Below are 22,787 nucleotides of genomic sequence, written 5' to 3'. Positions count from 1 at the left end.
CTGAAGCTTTTTTTTTTTTTTTTTTTTTTTTGCCATCTGAATCTCTTTACTCAGGTAGCGGGGAGGTAGAAACACTCTTTCTGAGTTTGTTGGGCTTTAATTGCTCTCAGTTCAAAATAATCTGCAACATTCTGGGGACAGGGCAAATCTCAAAACCTCCCCCTAACGTTCTGAACTAGATAGAAGTCCCTTCCTTGGCCAGGGCTGGGGGCCAAACTCTGGAAAAGAACTCGAAGCCATTAGTGGGGTGGGGTGGGGTGGGGCGGGGCGGGGTGGGGGGAGATTTAGCTTACAGAAGCAGTTAGAAATGGAGATGGGGGCGGCGAGCGCAGGATGAAGAAGTTAACCACCCGGAACCTTGTAGGAAAATGGGGACATTTTCTCCCAGCAGCGAACGATCCGCCAAGATCCAGTTTCCCAAATGCCTTCCTAATACAAACACGAGCAAAGAAAACACGAAGGGAACCGACCCGAGGCTTAACCCGGGAAGCCTCAAGTCTGCCTACCTGTGACAGGTCAGGCCCCGACACCCTCCCACAGGTGTAGGTGGGGTCCCGGCTACGGGGAGACACTCCTGCAGGCTGGCTGCCGGGTTTGGTGCCTGCGGGCGGGGGACATCAGTGGGCTTAAGCAGGGAGTAGGGTGGAGGAGACCGGGGCCGGGCACCCACGAGGAGGAAATGGGGGCGAGGAGAGGGAAACGAGGGGAAGAGGGAGGGACGGGAGCGCACGGCCCGTGGCTGCGGAGGGCAGGGGCCGGGGTCCCAGAGAAGAGGTGGTCGCAGAGGCGGGGGAGGGCCACACGCGGCACGCGGCTGGCGACGGCCGAAGCGGCCGAGGGAAGTAGGGCGCTCCGAGCGCTCCGAGGCAGCGGGGACAAAGAGGACCGGAGCGGGAAGAGGGGCGAGGTGGGAAGAGCAGGGGCCCCGAGGAGGGGGAGGCCGAGGCGCAGGCGGCGCGAGGCTCGGGGTGAGCGGTGAGGGGCCGCGCGGGGCCGGGCCGGGCGGGGCGGGGCGGGCGCGCCCGGAGGCGGGCCGGGCCGGGGAGCGCACCGGCCGGGCAGGCGGTGCGCCAGCTGCCCGCGGTGGGAGGGGCGGAGCGGCGGCGGCGGCGGCAGGAGGGGGAGAAGGAGGGGAGGGGCCGGGCCCCTTGTCTCCGCGGCTCCTCTGCTCAGTCCGCCGGGGGAGGAGGAGGAGGAGCGGGGCCAGCCGCCGCCGCTGTCCCAGCCTCGCCCAGCGCACCTGAGCTCTCCGCGCCGCCCCGGCCCGCGCGCCGCGCCCCGCGCCCCCGCGCCGCGCCCCGCGCCCCCGCGCCGCGCCCCGCGCCCAGCGCTGCCTCGGTGCCCCGGCGGGGCGCGTCCCCTGGGCCGCCTCCCGCTCTCCCGCGGCTCGCGTGGCCGCGCCTTTGTGTGCGGCGGCCGCGGCTCCCGGGCTCCTCGGGCTCCGATCGCGGCGCTCCCGCGGCCCGGAGTCCTGCGCGCCGCCCCCCGGACAACCCCGACCGGGCGCCCCAGACGGTGGATCTAGCGGCTTCGAGGAGGCGGGCCCCCGCCCCGGCGAGCACCAGCGTCGGCCCCCGGCCCCGGGCCCGGCTCCGGCATGGATATGAGGTTCTACCCCGCGGCGGCGGGGGACCCCGCCGGCCTGGACTTCGCGCAGTGCCTGGGTTACTACGGCTACAGCAAGGTGACCGGCCTGCGCCGGGGCTGGGGGGCGGCGGGCGGCGGGGCGGGGGCCCCTCTCATCCCGGGCGCGCCCTGCGCCCCAGCCCACCGCCCGCTGCACTTTCTCTCCCCTCTTCCGTCCCGTCTCTGCTCCGTTCCCTTCGCCGCTTCGTCTCTGTCCGGCTCTGCCTCTTCTCTTCCTGCCCCCTCCCGCCCCCACCCGCCTGTCCCCCTTTTTGTGTCTGCCGGCACCCCCCGCTCTCTGTTCCTCAGTCCTCCTCCCACTACCCCCCCCCCCCCCAACCCGCCGACTCTCCTTTCCTGCCCCAGAGAAGCGAGGAGCGGCCGGAGCCTGAAAGGGGGACTTGGCGTGTGATTCTTTGTTGTTGTTATCAGTAAACACGAGCTCAGCCCCCCTTGGGGGGGTGCGCAGGAGCCCCTGATCTAGTGGTCGGCTGACCTCGCCGCCCCACTCCCAGTCCATCTCACCTCCCCCCTACGCTGCGAGAGCTGGACCCCGGGCAGTTTAGGGAAGGAAAGGAACAAACTTTTGAGCGTGCCCTAGATGGGGGGGCGGGCGGTGCGTGGTGGGACCCCCGCAGGTGGCTTTCGCTGCCCTCTCATAGGGCGCTTTGGACCCGGGAACGGGGGTGCCTACTCCTCTCTGTTCGCGCTAGTGGCTTCTCAGCTTTAATTGTTTTGGGGGGAGGGGTAAGTTTAGTTTTGGGGGGAGGTTAGGGTGGGAGACCTGCACGCCACGCCCTGGGGCACCCCATCTCCTCCACCTTCCCTGCCTCCCCCGGCGCAACTTCGAGGACCGAACGCTTCTGGTGGCCGAAGGTGGGTCTCAGAGGGTGGCCGGCACCGCTCCGAGTGGCGAGTTGGTGCGGGAGCCGCAGCCCGCCCTCCGTCCAGGGCGGCGCAGACCCTCGGTCTCTGGTCTCTGTCCTTCCCGGTGCCCGCAGGGCCAAGCTTTGGAGGGAATAGCACCCCGAGGGCGACAGTCAGAGAAAGAACTGTGCCCCGGATGGCGTGTGCCTATTGAATGTGGTGCTTCTTTCTCCTTCGCCTGCGCCTCCCTTCTCCCCCTTTTTTCTTTCAAATCGTACTTGGTTTATGATTGCTTGGATAACAGAGGAGGAAATCAGGAGCCTGCCGGAAGAAAGGTGCTGTACCCAACTGAGGACTAGGTAGCAGGAAGAGGAGGAATTGTATGGCGAGTGAGAGCAGTTTGCTGTGCTCCGTGGCTGTGAGAGCCTCCTTCCTGCCTATTTGTTGACACCCCGTGCCCAACTCCAGTGCTGAAGTTTGTGAAACCCCTTCGGGGTCTCTCTTCCTCACCCCACGTCCTCACCGCCCCGTGCCTGGCACCGAGGGGCCTCCCCCCCCCGAGTATAGAAGGAAGGGATGTGATTCAAATGTGTCTTAACCCTTCAGCGGAGGGGGCGTTCACGCTCTCAAAATTCCAAGAGTTATAGGGTTAAACACAGACACAGAAGCAGCAGAAGGCCCTGTATGTAGCCAAGGTTAAGGCTGAGTGTCTGTCCTCTGACTTTGGATTGACTCGGGTTATTAAATGCTTTAAAAAGTCCCCAATGTATGCTCAGTTAGGGACTCAGGCAGCCTAATTAAGTACGTAGTGTTTCTGAACCCCGCCTAGTTCCAGTGGGGTATTCTTCATCTCCCTACAGCCGGGCCTGGACGCCAGCCTTGTGTAACTGGGCAGGCTCTTATTTTTGGAAGCCATTGCCTTGCCCAATGTAACTACTTTCTCTGATTTAAGATCAGCAACACTCGAATGACACCCAAATAGAAACCTTTTGTACTCATCCCGTCTCTGCAATGCGTGGCAAATCTCTCTGTTCACTAGGATCCCAAGGGTACTTCAAGGGACCAGAGGAAATTGTGGGTGTTTTGTGTGTGTGTCTTTTTATTTTTTGAGAAAGGCTATTTGGAGTCCATTTAAACTCAGAACATTTATTTCAGGGAGGGGACAGAAAGCTTGAAGACAGACATTATTTATTGAGATGCATGTTTAACTTCAGGAGTGAGGATCCAAGTTGGTTTACTGTCGTATTTTCTGAATGCAGCTGTTTGCCTGAAATAACTTGGTTTCTTAGTAATTCAGCATTCCGGTCATCGTAAGTGCAGTGTGTACCCAGCTTATGGAAGTTGGACAGGGCACTCAGTATTGGTAGAAATCAAATTGTATTTGTTTTAAGGGATGTTTGCACTTCCTTGCAAATAAAAAAACAACAACAAAACAAAACAATAACCTTTAAACTGAGCCACCAAACTGTATTTTGCTACTCTTTATTTCATGAGTGAGAAACCCAATTTTACTCCTTGTAATTTTTCTTTATAGGGAGAATGGAGTAGAAGAGGAAGTATTAACTTTATGGGCATAAAACAGCGCGTGCTAATTAAAGGTTTATAGCGTTTGTTTCACAGCTAGCTTGTGTGTATGAAGTGGTGCCATTCAGCCTAGGCTTATAGAGAAAATGTAAAAACTAGCATACAAAGACACGCATTTATTTTATGTGAAAACACCTGTAATTGTTAATCTCTCTGAGACTTAACTTTGATGACATGTATTATCTTTCTGGATGGGAAATGATGGATTTCAAAGACAATAGGTTGCGGCCCTTTCTTGTTTTAATGACCTTCTGGGAAACTTTAGAAGAAATACAGAGCCCTCTGCTCCAGGCTTAACAGTGAAACATTAGCACTTACCTTTAAATTTATTTACAAACCGTGAATAATAGGGCTTCATTCATCTCTCTGTTTAACAAATGACCCGGCTCCTTTGTATAAATTATTTGCGTGTATATTATCTTTACATTCTGTGAGTATATGGATCCTTTTTAAATGTCAGCGCTCATGAAAGTGTACTCTGTCTATGGAGAATGGATGAAAGGACCGTGAGGGTTCAAAAGTCCTTGCAAGTAGCAGAATAACTTCAAATAAAATATAGCCAGGATCATTAAAATCGGTTAATAATTCATGAACCAGCCACTGATGTATAAACTTAAAGTCATCTCTGTTTTCTAAGGGCTAATTTCCATTTTATTTTCAAGTGGAAAAATCTGTTTGAACAGTTCTCTTTCTAAGATGGCCAACAAATTAAACACACACACACACACACACACACACACACACATATTTTACAAAAAGGCCTTATGTTACACAGGTGAATTGCTGACCCATTATCCATATATCTGGAATTTTTCTTTCCCTGGGTTCAGTTTGTTTTTTTCTTTTCCTTTTCTTTTACCAGTAAGAAGGTAATGTGCAGCCTATCTGTCAATTGGTGTGCAATTGTTAGAAGTCTGCCACCCCAAAATAAACTATTGTATTTAACGTGGGTGTAAGGAGAAATTACACAGTAGGTTAATAATGAACTTGGACTAAACTCTAGTTACTAGCTCTTTCTGCATATTCTTGGGGTTCCCCCCTCTTTCAAAATATGGCTCATAACTTCTTACCCTATGTCGAATAGTCCTGTGTTGTATTTACCCATCAGCTCCTAACCCTGTTTTCTAATTATTATGTGTGTTATTGATCCCTCTGCTTAATTAAGACGTTCACTTTACCTCGGTGGGCCTCTCTGTCTTGCTCGGCTTGAAGGGTAAGAGAACCTGAAAGGTAATTTGTCTTTTGTGTATCTTCTTGGAGACTGTGGTTCAAATTGAGACCATATTGAGAAGGGAATTTGATCGAAACACTTCTTAGGTTGATACCTTGTGAACTTGACATATGAGAACTAATGGTTTCATTTCTAGGGTCAGAGTATGGGGATGTTGAATTTTGAGAGCAGATGAGAGAGAGTTTTCAATATTTGCCCATGTCAGGTCTTCAGAGAAGAGATTGAAGCCACACTGTGAAGGAGAAATAAGATTCTTCTAAGGACCTTAGTTAGACTGCGGTTCATGAACTCAAATGTCTATAGGAACAGCCTGTTACCCTCCATGAAGACAGGGTTTGTGGTCTAGGGATAACATGCCCCACTTATAGGGGTAGCCTTGTCCAGCATTAGTAGATTCTTGTCATGCAAACATTTGGGCCCAGTCTCTCCCCATTTTGTAATTGTATTTTCAAGAGAATGCCAGTCTGAAATTTTTTATGTGAAACATTCTGAACTTTAAATGTTGGCAGGAAATGAACAAACAATAAAAACCATTATGGTTGTCCCTGAAAACAGGCCTGTGTACTGCTTCTTTGCCACTTTGTCTTAGACAAATTCACATGTAGATATGGATCCAAAATCATTTTTTTAGTAAGTCACTTACGGTGCATGTTCAACTGTAAGGACAGTCCCACTCCATGTCCTGCTGTGTGGACAATTCAGTTGAGTGAGTGGAGGGAGTAGAATCTAATCACTTCCACTGTGGGTCTGATCTGGTCATTCGGGTTCTATCATTGCTAAATTTCATAGTCTGAAGTCCATGGAATAGTCTAGATCAGGGACTGGCAGACCACAGCCCCTGCCATCCATTCTTGTATGGTTTGTGAGTGAAGGATGGTTTTTACATTTTTAAGTGGTTGAAAGAAGCCAAAAGAAGACTAACACTTTATGACTGTGAAACTCACATTTGTGCCCATAAATAAAGTTTTATTGGAACGGGGCCCCCCCTCATTTGTTTCCGTGCTTCTGCGGCTGCTTTCGTGTTACGGGAGCAGAGCTGAGTAGTTGGGAAAGAGACTTGTGTGGCCAACAAAGCCTGAAACATTTACTGTTTCCCTCTTTACAGGAAAAGTTTGCTGACTCCTGTTCTAGACAGTCAGAACACTTGATGACCTTTCTTTGTTCCAAGCCTCGCTGTAGAAAGAAAATCTAGTTAACAAGATGGAATAACTGGGAAGATGACTGTCTCAGAGAATGTTTCTCAAAAATGCTTCTAGAACAGGGGGTTCCCAGCCCTGGCTGTTTGGTAACCATGGCTGAATGGGAGAGAGCTTTGTGAGAATACTCACGCTTCTCCTTGCCCTTCCCCAGACCAATTCACTAAGACACTTTGGGAATGGAACCCAGGTAGGGGTGCTTTTAAAAGCTCCCCAGGTGATTCCAGTGGCCAGCCATGGTTGCAAAGCTTGGAGCGACCAGCCTCCAGGAACCTGAGAATCAGGTGAAGAAGTTTGTGATTTGCTGTAACGAAGGCAAAGCTTACAGCTGGAAGGTTGGCTCCAGGCTGGCACTTGGCCTTTGTCAGACCTTGGCCTGTTCCCAGCACGGTTGATCTGGGCTCCCCTCTGCCTCGTATCAGGCATTGAAAAGCATCCACATTCTGCATTTAATGTGCTACGATAGCATATCTGAGTCGATTAGTTGCATTTTGTAGACACTTAATTAAGCGCTGGTTAATTGTAATTTTGTCGTTTGTGTGTTTGTGTTGTGTGGCCAATTAATTTTTTCTTACATTTAAACAGTTTTGTAGGTCCTTGAGAAGCTTGAACGATCTGGTTTATGGAGACTGGTGGATAAAATCCCCGCTCTCACTAACTGGAGGCTACCGATGCCCCATTTTGCCCTGCGGGACAGTGGAATGTTAACAGAAATCCTGTGCTCGGTAGAGCCTAGCCTGCAGTTAGCCACAGAAAGGTCATTGTAGTCGTTTTAGATGACGTCAATACGTCTATGTGGCTACCACATTCAAAGAAAGTATAGGTATTTTCAGAAGGTCACAAACTGTTGGGGATGCTGAATCCTCTGGAGGACTTGTTTATTCTACACAATATTTTAAAATATTCAGTTAGTCGTCTTTATCTAAAAATCTTTGCATATAGGTCTGGATTTCCAGCCTTTCTTTAGAAAAAATTCATAAATTTGGCAATACTGGACCAGAACCTTCACATGGCCACATCTGCTCATCGCCCTTCACATGGCCTTGCCCTTCACACAGCCATGTCCTTCACATGGCCACGCCCTTCCCTCCACGGTCCTTTCCACTCCCTGGGCTCCTTTGGGGTCCCCGGAGGCTTTGGCTTGGAAAACTTTGATTAAGGAGAGATGAAATTAAACCAGCAGCAAATGGTGCTGAAGCCGAGTGAAATGAGGTCACCATCACTGGAGAAATGCAGACCACGTGTGCCTCATGGTATGTAGGTGAGCAGAGGGAACGGAAAGCAGCGACTGGTGCCCTCATGAGGCAGCAGTGTTTCCCAAACTCCGACACGCACAAGAATCCCCTGGAGAGCTTTCTGTAGCACCGGGTGTTGGCCCTTACCCAAGGGGACAACGCCACGGGGGTGGGGGGGTGTTCCCAGGTGACGCTGATGCTGTCCTGTGGGCGGCAGGGCACAGAAGGCCTTCAGTGGTAAGGTAGGGAGCTTGTCCTCTGTCAGTTTATCAGTGAGCGTGCTCTGGGCTGCAGGTCACAGGCTCACCCAACAGCGGCGTGAACTTGAAGGAGATTTCTTTACTGACAGACGTGTTGAGGTGGGCCGCGTCGGGCTGCTTTGGATGGTCCGGTCATGTAGGTTGGCTGCTGTCCCTGAGGCACCCTCCTCACATGATCGCCTGCGAAATGGGGAGCGAGAGGGTGGAGAGGGGTGGCGGCGGAGGACCCCTTTCTCCTCCTGTCCTCTCTTACCGAGAAGGACAAGCTTTCCTGGCAACAGTTCCGCTCGACTCTTCTTTTATCGCATCGACCAGAAGGGAATCACATGTTCACCCTGGGCCAGTCATTGACAACGCAGGAGGACATTGCTCTGATTGGCTTAGACCAGTCCCGTGTCACCTGGGGCTGGGCACAGCGTCCCGTGAGCATCATTGATGTTAAGCTCTGTTTACAAGGAAGAAGACCGTTGAAAAGAAAGCCAACAGTGTCTGCTCCCGAGCACTCTGGGAGACTTCTGAGTGGTTTGGTTGGAGCTGCACTCTGTGACTGTGGCTTGACTAGATTACGGTCACCAGGCAAGAGGCGGGGAGACCAGGGAGGGTTCCATTGCCCCACTGAACAGAAGGTGGGAGGAGGACTTGAACCAGGCAGACGTGAATATGGACGTGAAGGAGAGGAAGGCACCGAGCCGGGCATCTTCGTAACTTAGGGAGGGAGCAAGAGGAGGCAGAGACAACTCTGGGTGTTTGAGCTTGGGCCCTGGACGAATGCTAGGAGCTTGAACAGAAGCAGAGCAGTCGAAGCAGAAGCCCGTTTTGAAGGAGAGATGGAGGTGATTTCGGATATTTTGGTGGAAGAGCCTCATAGAGACACCAGGCAGGTGCTTGGACCCGTGCACTGGAACTCAGGAGAGCTCAGGGCTGAAGAACCCACGTCGAGAGTCTTGCCATGCGTGGCCAAGTGATGGAAAGGGACGTGGCACCTGCAAGAGTGAAGAGACAGGGGTTGCAAAGGACATGTCTTTGGTCTTGCGGGTTGGTTGGTGTTTGCTGGTTCAGCTTCCCAGTTAGAGAGGAAGTAATGTGTGGAACTCAGAAAAATTTGAAACCCTACTGGGTTATTATAAGAATGGTATACAAAGGAGTGTGTGTGTGTGTGTGTGTGTGTGTGTGTGTTGGCAGGATGTATCCTTTCTATTGTAATACTTATTTCCAAAGAAACATTCTTAAGTGGTTGTTATTAAGTGGAAATGATGCATAATTTGCAATTACATGATTTGAACCCTGTCAGCCCTTTATGGATGAAAACTTCGTGTTTCCTTTTTGTTTATGTAAGAAGTGCAATTTTTAATTGGATTTTGTGACATGTTAATGATGTCACATATCTTGGAGAATCTGTTTGGGGTGTGGGTGATAAAGAAGGCCAGTGTGTACTGAGGATGCTTATAAATTTAAAAACAGCTAGAAGGCAGAGTCCGCTCTTGCCCCAAATGAGAACTCACACATACACACACCCACACGGCCCTGTTTAAAATACAAGTAGAAGCTTTTACTTAAGGTCCGCATGAGCCTCTGACAGGCTTAATTTTTTCCCCTTCGTGGTGGATCATTTTATTTCTTCCTTTCCTACGGCTGTGCCCTTAGTCCCTTCCTCAGGGAGGCCATGTTCCCTTCAATACGTTCCCCACATGCGTGAAACATCCCAGCCCTTGGACAGCGGCTGGGCTTAATTTCACTTTGTTTATAAAAGACTAATTTGAATGTCTTGATAGCCCACGAGTTAAACAAATTGGCCAGTATCAAGACGTATTTGGATCTCACTCTCAATACATAGTTAAATGATATAAAGTCGTTCTTTTGGAGGAGATAGATTTCAAGCTGGGCCTTTCTATTCCCAAGGCTGCAAGTTTAATATGGCCCTTTCTACATGGACTGGATTGTTTATATAGAAGAATCGTATTAAATATGGTGACGGGAGGGAGGTTTTTAATATTTTACACTGATGTCGTGGAAGCCACTGTGCCATACTGAGAGATTTTCTCAGCAATTGCTGTAGCTGGCCGGTATTGAGCAAGGGATTCTGAGGCTCTGTAGAATAATCGATGGTTTACACTTCCTCCTCAAAATCTTTCTGCATAGACGAGGTAGAAGTCCCACATGCTGTCCTGACTCAAAACCTTTTATGAAATATGTGCAATTGGTTGGAAGTGGATTTTCTTGAGAGAATCATGAGTTACATCTAGAAATATTGAGTGCTTAAAACGCATGCCCCGCGGATCTGTTTCGCCCTCCTTTATGCCTAGGTTGTGAAGGAGAAAAAAGTCTGTCTCAGCTGCGAAATGAACTGGCGCTTGATGACTTTCAGGGCTTCTGAGAGTTTGAGTTGTGCCCGTTGCTGCTGCTTTGGGGAAGCCAGAGGGGCCTGTGCCCACCGACTATTACTTATTAAGTACTTATTAGGAACGCACTTGTTAGGGGCTGAGCTAAACAATTGTGGTCCGCCTTCAAGGAACCTCTCGTTTGTTTGGGGAGCAGATGTATATGTGTAAGTGTTCATGAAATGTGTGCGTGTGTGCGTGTGTGCGTGTGTGTGTGTGTGTGTGTGTGTGAACGTAAGTACATAGGGGGATATTCTAGGCTGAAGCCATTGATCGGGGCAGGTGAATGTGCTCCCAGAGCAGACTGGATGAGGGAGAAGGTCCCCAAGAGGCTGTCTGGCTTGGGATGGCCAAGGAGGACAAATGGGACCGTGCGGTGGGCGATGTGGTTGGTTGATACCACATCGTAGAGGCACTGGGATGTCTGGGGGAAGACGTTCTGTTTAGTAGGTGCTGGTCAGTCATGGGTGTGGGCGGTACCTTTGCAGGTGCAGGGGTAGCCGTGTGTGTGCGCGGTCATTGATGGTTTGAACAGGGGGCTGGTTAGCTCATGAGAAGGTGTTTTCAAGACAGTCCCTGGGATCGTTTGAGGGGGAGATTAAAGAGGCCCAAAGGCAGAGTGGCGGCATCGTGGGTAGGGAGGTTGTTGGTCTTGGAAGGACAGCTGTAGGTAAAGGGGCGTTAGCCTTGAACTAAAAGCTCGCTGACCCTTCTTTGAGGTGATTGGGAAGAAAGAGAACACAGGGAGAAGGGGAAAGGAAGCAGGGGCGGAGGGAGGGAGGGGGGACAATGAGAGCAGAGTGGGTGTGGGAGTTGATTGACAAGCCCAGCACGTACATGTGCATCATGGCCTCCTTCTGCCTCACTCCCCACCATGGCTCTCCACAGCCCCACTTTGGGGTCTGCCCCCCAGCCTTCACCCCATCCTTTTGCACTTGCTCTTCCCTCTGTCTGAATCCCTTTCGCCGAAGGTCTTTTTCTCGCTATTAATGCCTAAGCCTTCGAGTACGGTCTGATCATAAAATTATGTCTAAATATTTAAACTATCCTTTCCCCCATCCCTGCAGCCACTATCTCCCTACCCTCCTTGCTTTATTAATAGCGCGTGTCTATTAGAATTTTGGTCACTCGTGTAGTGCTACGGCTCGTGTGTACCCCCTTCCGTCACACTCCTTGAGGGTCGGGAGCTTTGGTGATCAGTGTACAGGGATCCCTCACTTACCGCGGGGATTACGTTCTAGACCCCCACCCCCACCCCCCATGAAGTAGGAACCTGACATTTATTCTACACCCTTAAACCTACATCACTTTAACAACATACGTATACAGTACCGCAAAATCCCGCGATAGAGCGAAAAATCAGCGATAAATAATTAAATATAACATTTTAAAAAATCCCATGATACAGTGAGGCCGCGGTAAGTGAACCGCGATACAGAGAGGGACGGCTGTACACCCAGCACGTGGAACAGCGCGTGGCACGTAGAAGAAGAGGCAACAAGGAGTGAACCGGCGTTGAATGAAACTGTTCTTAAGAAGACGTTGCTGCTGTTGTTTAATCTTTGAATAAACGCGCTGGACCTTCTGCATGCCAGACACGTCCAGGAAGAGGGAACGCAAGAGCCGAAGAGTCACTAGGCCTCCGGTTGTAATGATCGCGGCAGAAGTGTTTAAGCTCAAATTTTATGTGACATGTCCTCTATCAGAACTTCACGTGTCGGCGGGCGGCGGGAGTGGGGCAGTGGGTGGGGAGCCTTGCCTGGGCGGGGTGGCAGGAGGACAGAGGTGGAAGGGAACAGGTGAGGGAGGTCACTGAAGGGGCTGTCCTTAATCCAAGTGTTCCGGCCGGGGAAGGAAGGGGGAAGGCCGAGGAGACTCCAACACGGGCAGAGGAGAGCGTGTGAGTTAGGATTCACCCACTAGAAATAGAGAAAAAAGTAGCAGTGGCTTAAAGTGAGGCGCATGTTCATATCTTTTACCTAATGAAGTGTAGAGGTCAGCAGTTCAGGGCTGGTATGGGGTAGCCTTGTAGACGCCTGGGAGCTGAGCTGCCCCCAGCTTTCATGTGACCCATGATTCACGGCAGAGCACCTGTCATCACCCACCGTCCAACCAGGAAGAAGGATGCAATGTCAAGGGTAAAGGGAGCTTTCCAGAAGATGCCACGTGACATTGGCGTATTTTTCACTGGCCAGGACGGTGACACATGGCCGCATCTATGACTACAGGCTACCCAGGACATGTAGCCTGTAGGGTGACTGGCCACAGGCCCAGGGAGACAGTCAGTCACTATGGAAGAAGCGCTGAGTGGGCAGATGGAGACAGTGGTTTACAGCAGGTGTGTGGGAGTGAGGGGTGGGCGAGGTTGGAGCAGCCCTTCCTGGGTGTCCGTAGGTTTGAGGTTTTGTGTATAAATGATATTATTATATTTTAATAAACTTCATCCACTCTTTTCGTTTTCTTTTGCTCCTTGGAGGGGCCTCCTTGGGTGATACACTGTGAGATCTTTTCAGTTCTTTCTTCAGTTTGGGGATTTTATTTGGGGCATGCTCACAATGCCCAGTGATTTATGTTCTTTGTAGGAACTATAAAACCTGTTCTAATTTTAATGGATTATACCTATATTTTAGGCCCCCGTTTCTCTTCTTTGCAGAATGCCTCTTGGGTGTTTACGCTACCATTTCTCAGGTCCTCAGTGTTGATAACAAAGTTTTCAGCACTTGCCAACATTTTCTGAACTAGATTTGTCTGGAATTTGAATGGAGGCCTTTTGTTTTTGGTCAAACCCAGCTGACCTCTCTCTCACTCCTCATATCCCTACAGCCACCAAGTCTTCTTCCCCAGAAGCTGGCCCTTCTGTGTTGTTCTTCCTCCTTGTTGATTCCACGGCCGCTTTTGTTCCCCCGTGACTCTTCATGCAGCCGTGGTGACACAGCCCTGTCTCCTGACCCCCGCGGCCCCGCGCCCCCCAGCCTCCTCGGTCCCCTCTGCTTTAGCTGTGGGTTTTGGGTCATCCTTCAGGTCCCTCTCGTGTCTCTGCGTTAGGAGGACCGGATGCTGCGTCTGCTTCCCTTACGAGGAGTTGATGCTGCCCGACTGTACCTGGGTCCTTGCTGCAGAACCCCCTCATTCCTCTGCGGATTCTCCAGGGCGTTCTCCACACGGGGCGCCCCAACCCGCCCAGCCCCGGCCCTTGTTCTTAGAAGAGAGCCTGCGTCTCTCACTTCAGGAGGAGCCAGGAGGAGCGGGGATACTCTCTGGGGGGCCTCACTCCTCTGTCTCCTCTCCTGCCTGCCATGCAGCTCCCTCCTTCTAGGCCCAGGGAGAGAGCGCCTTTCCGTTCCCCGGGGTCCATCCTCCCGACAGCGCGCGTCCTTTCTCCTGGTCGGCAGTTCTGGGTTCTAGAGCCAACGCCCGCTTTCCGGGTGGCTGCCTTTCTCCCTGGGACGTGCCACCACGTTCCATGGTTGTCCCCGCACTCGCCCCGCATTCTGATGCGCTTTGCATTTCCGTTGGGCTCACTTTTTCCCCTGACGTAAATTAATGCGGATTAACACAAGCCCACACGTGGAAAAGTCCGTTACTTTTCATACGGAGAAGCCAATCCTGGAAATCAATGAACAGTATTACGGGGCGCTCACAGGAGACCTTGCTTAGCACGCTCTCCTCTCCGTTTGGTGCAATGGGAGGTGTGCCAGTGTTGGGAGAGTTTCAGAGGTGGGTTGGCACCAAACAGACTCTGTGGCTGGTTTTATCTGGGGGCGTGGAAGGGATTCAGAGCAGAGTGGCTTTGTCCCAGTCTCTGAACGCACAGGGCAGAGCCGCCTCTCAGAGCTGGGTGTGCGTGCAGGCCCGCTGGGGGGTCGGATGAAGGGCAGATCAGCAGTCGGGGGCGAGGCGGGGGGGTCCCGAGGCTTGACATGGCTGATGGGGTCTCAGGTGAGGCGGGTGGGTGCGCTGGTTCCCGGCCGCACTGGCAGGTGGCAGTTTAGGGAAAGGACCGTCACACTTGGGCACGTTGGTCTGACTCTGCGGACCCTTCTCTAACTTGTTTCTGATCAAGGAAATCTGTACTTGGGTTTCCACCTCCTCCCCCACTGGCCCTCCCTACCGCCTCGTGGTCTGGTGCTGTTCCTTGTTTTCCTTGTTAGATCCCGGAAAATATTTCTTCTCCGGGGAGCGCTGCGTTCCCAGGTGAGAGACATTATTCGTTCTGGACTGTGGAGTGACTACTTCGGGCCAGGTGCCGCTTCGGGTCCTGCGATCATGCTTTTCCGATGACTCCTTGACATCTGTCTCTGCCCTAAAATCTCCGTCTGCCCCGTCTCTCGTCCCTGCTTCCCGAACATTGTGTATTTGGGGCCTTCGATGGCTCTGTCCCTGTCCCTGTGTCTGCCTTCTTCCTTCTTTTCCCCAACCATTGGGCATATCCTCCCAAAACTTGGCTCCTACTCTTGCCTTTTTTTTTTCACTTTATATCTGGATCTTGTTTTCTACCTTTCACAGTTCCCACTGTGGTATTGTTTGTATCAGTCATTTATTGCTACGTAACAAATTAAACTTTGTGGCTGGTGATTCTGCAAGCCAGCAATGCAGGCTGGGCTTGGCGGGGGGTGGGCACTCCCCTGTGTGTCCCCAGTCTACGGCAGGCTGCTCAGGGGCTTTGCTCTGGGCCTGGCTGTCTGTCCACCGGGTCCCCTCTTTCTCTTGTGTGCCCTGGTGTGCACAAGGGCCCTTGTGGGGGCAGCATCCTGAGTAGCACTCAAGACCTAAGAAGGGTTTCACTTCCTTCTACCTCATCGTGCTTCCTGGAGCAAGGTGCAAGGCCATCCCAGATTCCAGGGGTCGGGAAATAAATTCTATTTCTGGCAGGGAGGGGCCGCAAAAACGACCTCACTAAGAGGCCTGGGTAGCAGGGAGTTAGGAGGAATTGTGGCCATTTTTGTAAGCTAGACCAGGGCCTCCAGTTTGCATCTCCAGCTCGATCCGCATTTCTTCTCTCCCAGATGGCAACTCAGTGGGATGCCCCCCGCCCCCCCTTTACTCTCTGCCGTCTATTCTAGTCCCACATAAGCCACATGCCAACAGCCATTGCTTGTCCCCCCAGAGTTCCTCCGCACATTTTCACCATTTATCTCGATGCCTCCATCATTTCCAGATGCAAAAAAATTAATTTCGATTCCTTGGCCTGTTTTATTCCTTTAGGCCGGTGAAGTGCAGCCTAGGGGATGCAGTCAATAATACTGAAATAACTGTGTGGGGCTTTGTAAAGTGTAGGGTTGTCGAAGCGCTGTGCTGCACACCTGAAACTAATACAAAATAATATCGAACGTGAATTGAAAAATAAAATTTAAAAACCCATTTGGTCCAAGTCCAGGACAATGGGATATAAATTCCTATGTGCTGGTCTTGTTGGTTTTCGTATACTCTTAATTCTCTGTTTTCTTTGCTTTGATTCTTATAAGTATTACCCCTCTTTTTAGAATCAAATTTACATTCCAGAGTCACCCCCACATTTTGTGGAGAAAAGCAGGCAGTGGGTAAATACCAGAAGTACCTTGAAGTGCAACAAGTGTGTTTGTATTGTGTCGAGGAGACTTTGCGTATCTTTCTAGAAGGGAAATTTCCACACGGGGAGTGTGTGTGTTGTGTCAATACTGGAAAGTAAAAGCAGACTCCGATTCCTCCCCCTTTTGACCTTGTTTACAGGGAGGAACACAATTCTCAATTTAAAGCCCAAGTTAGAGTTTGTGACTTATAGGATATTCCCCCCAGAATTATGGAATCTATTGAGATAATTCAAATGGGGAAATTGCTGTACCCCCTGCTCTTTTAAATAATGTTTGAATTCTTCGATTATTACCAAAGTGTGGATTCCTGCAAGCTCACACCATGCCATGATCAGCCTCTAGCTTAATTAAGATGTGGTTTTAATTTCACCTGAAGACTCGGCTGAGGTTAACCGGGCATCGGGGGCCCAGTGGACCCGTTGTTCAGTGTGGAGTGGGCCACACGGGCGTCCCATGGATCCGCAGATGGGAAGTTTCTGCGCTCACCCAAGGGTGTTGTCCTTCGAGAAAGTACTGTGGCCTTGGCTTGGGGTGGCCTGCCTGGTCCCAGCAGGGGCCCTGCCCAACTGAAGAGAAGCAGTTACCTGCCTGTGACACTGGCCGCCTTCTTACACGGCTGTAGAGTGACCCGTGGCAATGCCGATGCACTTCACCGTTGCCTCGGAGGGTCACCGTTTTGCTTTACCGGCTTCCTGAAAAGCGGGAAAAGGTTATTTTGGTAACTTTGGAAAGCAGACTGACTCCTTCCAGCTCCAGCGCCTCTGTTTCCCTAAGGTTAGACCAGGATGCCTAATGGTTTTCGGTGACGACACCTGTCCAGCAGGCAGGGAGGGTGGAGGGGGCAGAGGCCTGGGGCATGCTCCGGTGCCTCCTCTCTAACATGGGGGTGCTGTTCTTCTGGGTGCTGGGCAGACAGCGGTGAACGAAACAGATCAAGCCTTGCTCTACAGCACGTACATTCTAGGTGCTTATAAACTCAACTGCAACATAGGCTTAGTGTGTATAATAAATAAACTCACCATGTAGAGAATAATGATAGGGTTGTTGTAAATATTGACTGTAACTCTGTCTGCATGAAGCATTTCATTCATGTTGGCTATTGTCATCACTGTTATCCTAAGATATTTTTATCCTAAGCTCAGGCATTTCTTAACCTATGGGTAATTGCTGAGCACAGACTGTGGGAGAAGACTCTCACCTCAGAATATCCTGATATTTTAGCAGAACTATTAGGAGGACCTCACGCCTTGGGCATCCGTGGATGGATATGTTCTTCATGTTCAGCAACATCTCAGGCTTCTACCCACTAAAGGCCAGTGGCTCCCCCCGCTATGACAGCCAATGATGTCCCTAGATGTCGCCAAGTAATCCCTGGGGGGGCAAATGAGAGCCAATGAGGAGGAATATTTTGGAAAACTTCCTGGTTTTGTCATTTAAAAAGTGCTAACTGGGATGAGTTACTCCTTTGTTACAAAGGGCATCTATCTAAATATAGGGCAGTTATCTCTCTAGGGCCCTACGGAGCTCAGAGGAGCCTCCGCCACTAAATAGCTAAGGAGGCGAGTGTCCATCCTGAGTAGATGGTCGCCAGGGAAGGAGGCTTCTGGGCCAACTGAAAAGAATCACCTGTCCTGTCACCTGCCAACTGTTTTTTCTTCTGTTTGGCAGTCTCTCTGGGTTAGTAAAACTATCTTTAGAATTTACAAGGCTGTGTGATTTTTGTGGGTTGAGAAGAAAAGGTCTTTGTGTTCATTAGAGGGGATAATTGTCCATGAACGTGGAATTGGCTCAGTTAGAGCCCACCTGTGTCTCTAGGGGCCGGAACGCAGCCAGTCACAGAGCTGTTTGGGATGAATGGTTAGCCACCGCCAATGACTGGTGCCACGCAAGGGCTGTGTTAGAAGACTAGATAGTACCTGGACATCAGGGAGTTGTATGTCTTGTTCCGTTTCTTCTGAAGTTGTGGGGTACACTCCAGTTGATTATTTTCTGTTTTTGGTTGTTCTCAGCATCTCTGCTAGTTTTTTAAGTCTTGAGTCACGTGAACCCCAAGCTCAGAAGCCTTTCCTTCATTCACTCATTCCTCAAATGTTTACGGAATGGCTACTGCGTATGGCATGGGGCACGGAGAAGCTGCAAAGGTAGCTCTGGCTTTTCCAGCTGGGAGTTCCAGAGAGCAGTGGCCATGCCTGTTTCGTTGGCTGCTTGGTATGCAGCCCTGAGCCGGGGGTGTAGGAGCATCTCAATACTTGAAGAGCTAGTGGAAAGATTCTATGCTACTATTCCGTGTCCTTTGCATAAAGATTTTATGGGCTGATTCCTTGACAATTTTTTTTTTTTGAAGAATTGACAGAGTATCATCAGGAAACCTCTAACAATGTGTTTAAAAGAGTAAAGTCCAAGAAAATGAATGGCAGTGCTCCAGCATTTCCTAAGCAGTAAATCTCAAAGTGTCCCCGGTTGCTCTTTCCCAGACCACTGGTCACCACGTCCCCCAGCTCTCTGCCACGCCTGGTGTTGTTCCCAAAGGGCGGGGGAGAAGGCTGCAGACAGCAATGTCGCCTCTCTGGCTCTGATCAGGGTTTTATTGTCAGGAAATCCCCCTTTTCAGGGACTTCATTGTCTGCCTCCTCTACCCAGCCCTCCCCCAGCCCCCCAGCCACTACCAGCCACCGATTTCAAGGCTTTATGGAAATGAAAAGTTGCTCTTCTTCACAAAAAAGATTGGGGGAGATAAAGTGATTAACACTTATTTTGCTCAGGAATCCATCCGAGCCAGCCCCCGCGAACACTCATTTGGCTTGTAGGAAGGGTAATCTCTTTCAGAAACATTGGACAGAATTGACCAATTCATTATGTATGTAAGTCTGCTGAAGAATGTTTAATTCACTGGGCCCTCATCTCCTGGCTTCGTAATCTCCCGCCCGGCTCTTCTGTTCTCTTGGAGTTTCTGCAGCGCCTTTCTGCCCTGATTATCGAGTCTTCCCCTGGACATTCCAGGCTCGGTGGAATCTCAATGAATAGATGTGTGGAGGGAAAAAGTTCCACACTCTTTTAGGTGGTGGTCGGTGGCTGCATAGTTCTGGGGTAATTAAATTGAGGAACTACAAACTTAGAAAGGCAAGAGATGACGCAAGCCCATGGGATTGTTGGAGAATGTCTTAGAGGCAGCGGGAAATTCTTGGAGAAAGTAGCTCCTGTGGACAACGGGGTCAGTACCTGTAGAGCCAATTCTGGAAGATCCAAAGGAGAGCAAATGAGCAGACCAGTATATTTCCTATTTAAAGATAGGAACGAGTAATTCAATGGTGGGTATCTTTCAACGGGACGCATTGCACATTTTTCCAGCGTCTCTTGGGTTTTGGAAGGGTGTGCGCTCGTGTGGGCATGTGCAGCTGCCCCGTGGGACTCAGATGGACATCCCAGTGTTGGAGAGCAGCAGAGGTGTGAGGAAAGGCCCCCCTTCAGTCACTGCCTTTGTCCTTCATGCCCCCATTATCTCAGATCGTACAGAAGCTGTGAGATCAATTCATAAATGCTTGGCAGTTGCCACTCATTGGAAATTACAGTTTGCCCCTCTACGTGCTGGTAAAGTTACGGATGGCAGGATGGCTTCCGAGCCCGGGGCCAGAGGCCTGAAGTAGAATTTAATTTATTACTTTATTTTGTATGTGCTCTGTTGTCTTAGTAATTTGGGTAGGTGTTCTGGACTCCAGATACATTTTATTTGCATTTCTTTTCCAGTAGGAGGGCTTTAGGGAAGAGGACAAAAGGAAAAGGTAACAACCACACAAGTTTATTCAAGTGGATGATTTCATTATTTTATAGTGCCCCTCCCCCAACGTCTACCTTTTCATTCCTAAGCAAGATTCTCGAATTAACTTATTTACTGTGTCTGATCAGGTGCCCTGCGATCCCCACATACAAACATGGAACTCTCGGTCAGGGTCTGCAACTTTATTTTCTTTAAAAAAAAAAAAACAACAACAGTCCTCAACCTTCTCCCCACTAAATGTCTTGCCTTTTAGGTTTTTGAAACTGGAATAAAACAAATGTTAAAAATTAAAAAAAAAATTTCTCTCTCCAACTAAAGAAGCTTGCTTGGGAATTTTTACTGTAATAGAAGGATGTCAGGGTGCGGTGCCATACAGAGGCTGAAAATGGGGTTCTCAGAGAGGGGGTCCAGAGACGAGAGTGGAGACCAGGTTCAGGGTTGGGTTTTATCTTTTCTAAAAAATATATATTTTATTGATTATGCTATTACAGTTGTCCTAGTTATTCCCCCTTTGGCCCTCTCCACCCGGTACCCCTCTTTTCTCCAGCAGTCCCCCCATCTTTAGTTCATGTCCATGAGTCATGCATATAAGTTCTTTGGCTTCACCCTTTCCTATACTAGTCTTAACGTCCCCCTGTCTATTTTGTACCTGCCCGTTATGCTTCTTAGTCCCTGCCCCCTTCCTCCATCCCCCCCTCCCCACTGATAACCCTCCAAATGATCCCCATACCTATGATTCTGTTCCTGTTCTTGTTGTTTGCTTAGTTTGTTTTTTAGATTCAGTTGTCAATAGTTGTGAATTTATTGCCATTTTATTGTTCATAGTTTTGATCTTCTTTTTCTTAAATAATTTCCTTTAACATTTCATATAATAAAGGCTTGGTGATGATGAACTCCTTTAGCTTTATCTTGTCTGGAAAGCACTTTATCTGCCCTTTGACTTTTTAGACACTTTAAAGCTCAGTCTGCACCAAGGGCTGTGTTTTGTAAGTGGCTGGGACTGGCTGGTGTGAGGGCTGGACTGGGGGTGGGGAGTGGCCGTGTTCTTGTCGCAGGAGTTGAGTCCCTGGAAGGGCAGGACAGCACTCATCACCTTTAAGGCTTGTTCAGTGAAGTCTTCTGAAATCTCATTAAGAGACTTTGTAATCATGCACACGTCCCCGGGGTGATTTGAAATCATTTGCATTGACTGCTCCCTCCATGTAAATCATGGTAATTTTAGGAAGAAAGACTTGCAAACATCTAAAAAATTCATTTGAATTCATTTCTCAAATTCCATCTTTAATATATCCCTTTCTTTCAGGCAATCTCCTGTCTTATCAGAATTATTTTTAAAAACTGAAACAGACCACTCTTAGGCCCTGTTGGATTCAGCGAGTTATTAAATTTCACATCTTTCAGGGTTTATTTTTTCTGATGCCATAGTTCAAGATAATGTTTTTTTAATACTACATGCAGAATTCCAGAGATTCATAATAGCTTATGACATCTTAATGTCCGCAGTGACATTCCACTGGTCATAACCAACTGTGATAAACAGCTCTGTACTCTATAAAGACGACAGCCACTAAGTGAAATGCAGGGACATGCAAATCGTCCCCTAATCTTATGAATAATGTTGCAGGTCCTGAATGTTAATTTTGATGAGAACACACGCTTAAATCTAAAGTTTATGCCTCCAATTCCTGGTCCTTTTATTCTTCTAGGAAAGAAAAAAATCAAGCAGCTATACTTTAAATGAATTTAATGAACTGCAAAGACTGACATTTTTACTCTAAAAGTCACACTTCATTTAATGAGTAGTTAAATATTGATGCTATATTAAAATACAGGCAGAATAAAAACGGCACAATGGATTTCAAAATAAGAAGTCAGGGTTCTTTTATTTCGAAAATTTCATAAACTGAAAAAAAAGGTGTCGCTCATCAGAATGTCTTCATAAACACAAATAATTCCAGTGAGATAGCATAGTAGCCTACAGTACATAAATCCCAGGAGATGAACTGAGGTCTTTCTTTTCACGGTTTGATTGTACATCAATGTTTGTTGCCAAAGGACCTAATGGTGTTGAAAGTGGTTCCTGCCCTTAATGGGAAGGGCGCTAAAATGGTAGGACTGGAATCTACTTTTCCTTGAACGAACTGACTTGGGTAGGAAGAGGGAAACAACTGTGTGTGGATGACGGTGGCAGAGAACCTGAGCGAGGTCCTGTCACTGCTATTGTTCCTCTGCTCTGTGGAGGCTCTGATTCATTCGCAGGGAGTCACACGTCCGCCTGAAGCCTGGCACAGCCTCAGCTTGGTGGCCCCCGTGATAACCTTGACCTTACCTCCTAGGCCTGGCTCCCCGCTTCCGCCACATGCCTGCATCCTTGCTACTACCGGGAACTCCAAGACATACGGCCACCTCCGGGCCTTGGGTTTGTTTCTCTGCCCCAGACTCTTTCTTCAGACGTTTGCACGTCTCACGTCCTCGTTTTCTGAAGGTCTTTCCTCCACACTGTCCTTTCCTCTGGCAGGCATTTTAGGACCTCCCCCTCCAAAATTGGTCCCTCTTGCCTTTCGCTATAATCTTCATCTCCTTTTCCTTACCCCCCAAGTGCTTGGTCTGCAGATGCACTCCACATCTATTTTATGGATTGCCTGTCCCTGCGAATCTAGGACATTCCTTGTGAAGGCAGAGGTTTTGTTTCTTTCCTTCATGGCTGGGCCCTTGTTGCCCAGAACTGTGCGGGCTGGGTCAAACAGCATTCACAAATGCACGGATGAGTGAAGGAAAGTGTCTTCCGGACACAGTGGGATTTTCGAGGGAAATATTCCCTGTGGTCATTGGGAATGGGGAACAGAATACCAGGAGAGACTTCTAGAATGTAGAGCTGGGAGTCACCTGTACAGATAGGGTGACCAACTCATCCGTGCTTTCCTGGGGTTCTCCCAGTGTTAACATGAAAAACTCATGTTCTGGGAACCCCGTGAGTCTTGGCGCACTCAGTGGGTGGGCATCCTCTACACAGAAACATGCTTGAAGCTCCTGGAGTTTGCAGGAGGACAGAGCTTATACACCCA

General features: G+C 49.7%; 1 protein-coding gene across 2 annotated transcripts in view; it reads left to right on the top strand.

Moving 5' to 3' along the window:
• The first annotated feature begins 1,387 nt into the window (after nucleotides 1–1,387).
• TOX3 (TOX high mobility group box family member 3) overlaps nucleotides 1,388–22,787 on the top strand; it is a 100,557-nt gene continuing 79,157 nt past the window's right edge. For both annotated transcript variants that reach the window (XM_090259532.1, XM_090259531.1), the window contains exon 1: nucleotides 1,388–1,684. In XM_090259532.1, the coding sequence (XP_090115658.1) occupies nucleotides 1,598–1,684 (87 nt within the window). In that variant the 5' untranslated portion in view covers nucleotides 1,388–1,597. The remainder of the gene's footprint in view (nucleotides 1,685–22,787) is intronic.

The sequence above is a fragment of the Furipterus horrens genome, unplaced genomic scaffold (assembly GCF_987537825.1).
Source record: "Furipterus horrens unplaced genomic scaffold, mFurHor1.1.pri manual_scaffold_13, whole genome shotgun sequence".
NCBI lineage: Eukaryota > Metazoa > Chordata > Mammalia > Chiroptera > Furipteridae > Furipterus > Furipterus horrens.
The sequence above is the reverse complement of the archived record's forward strand: the minus strand, read 5'-3'. Positions and strand labels throughout refer to the sequence as shown.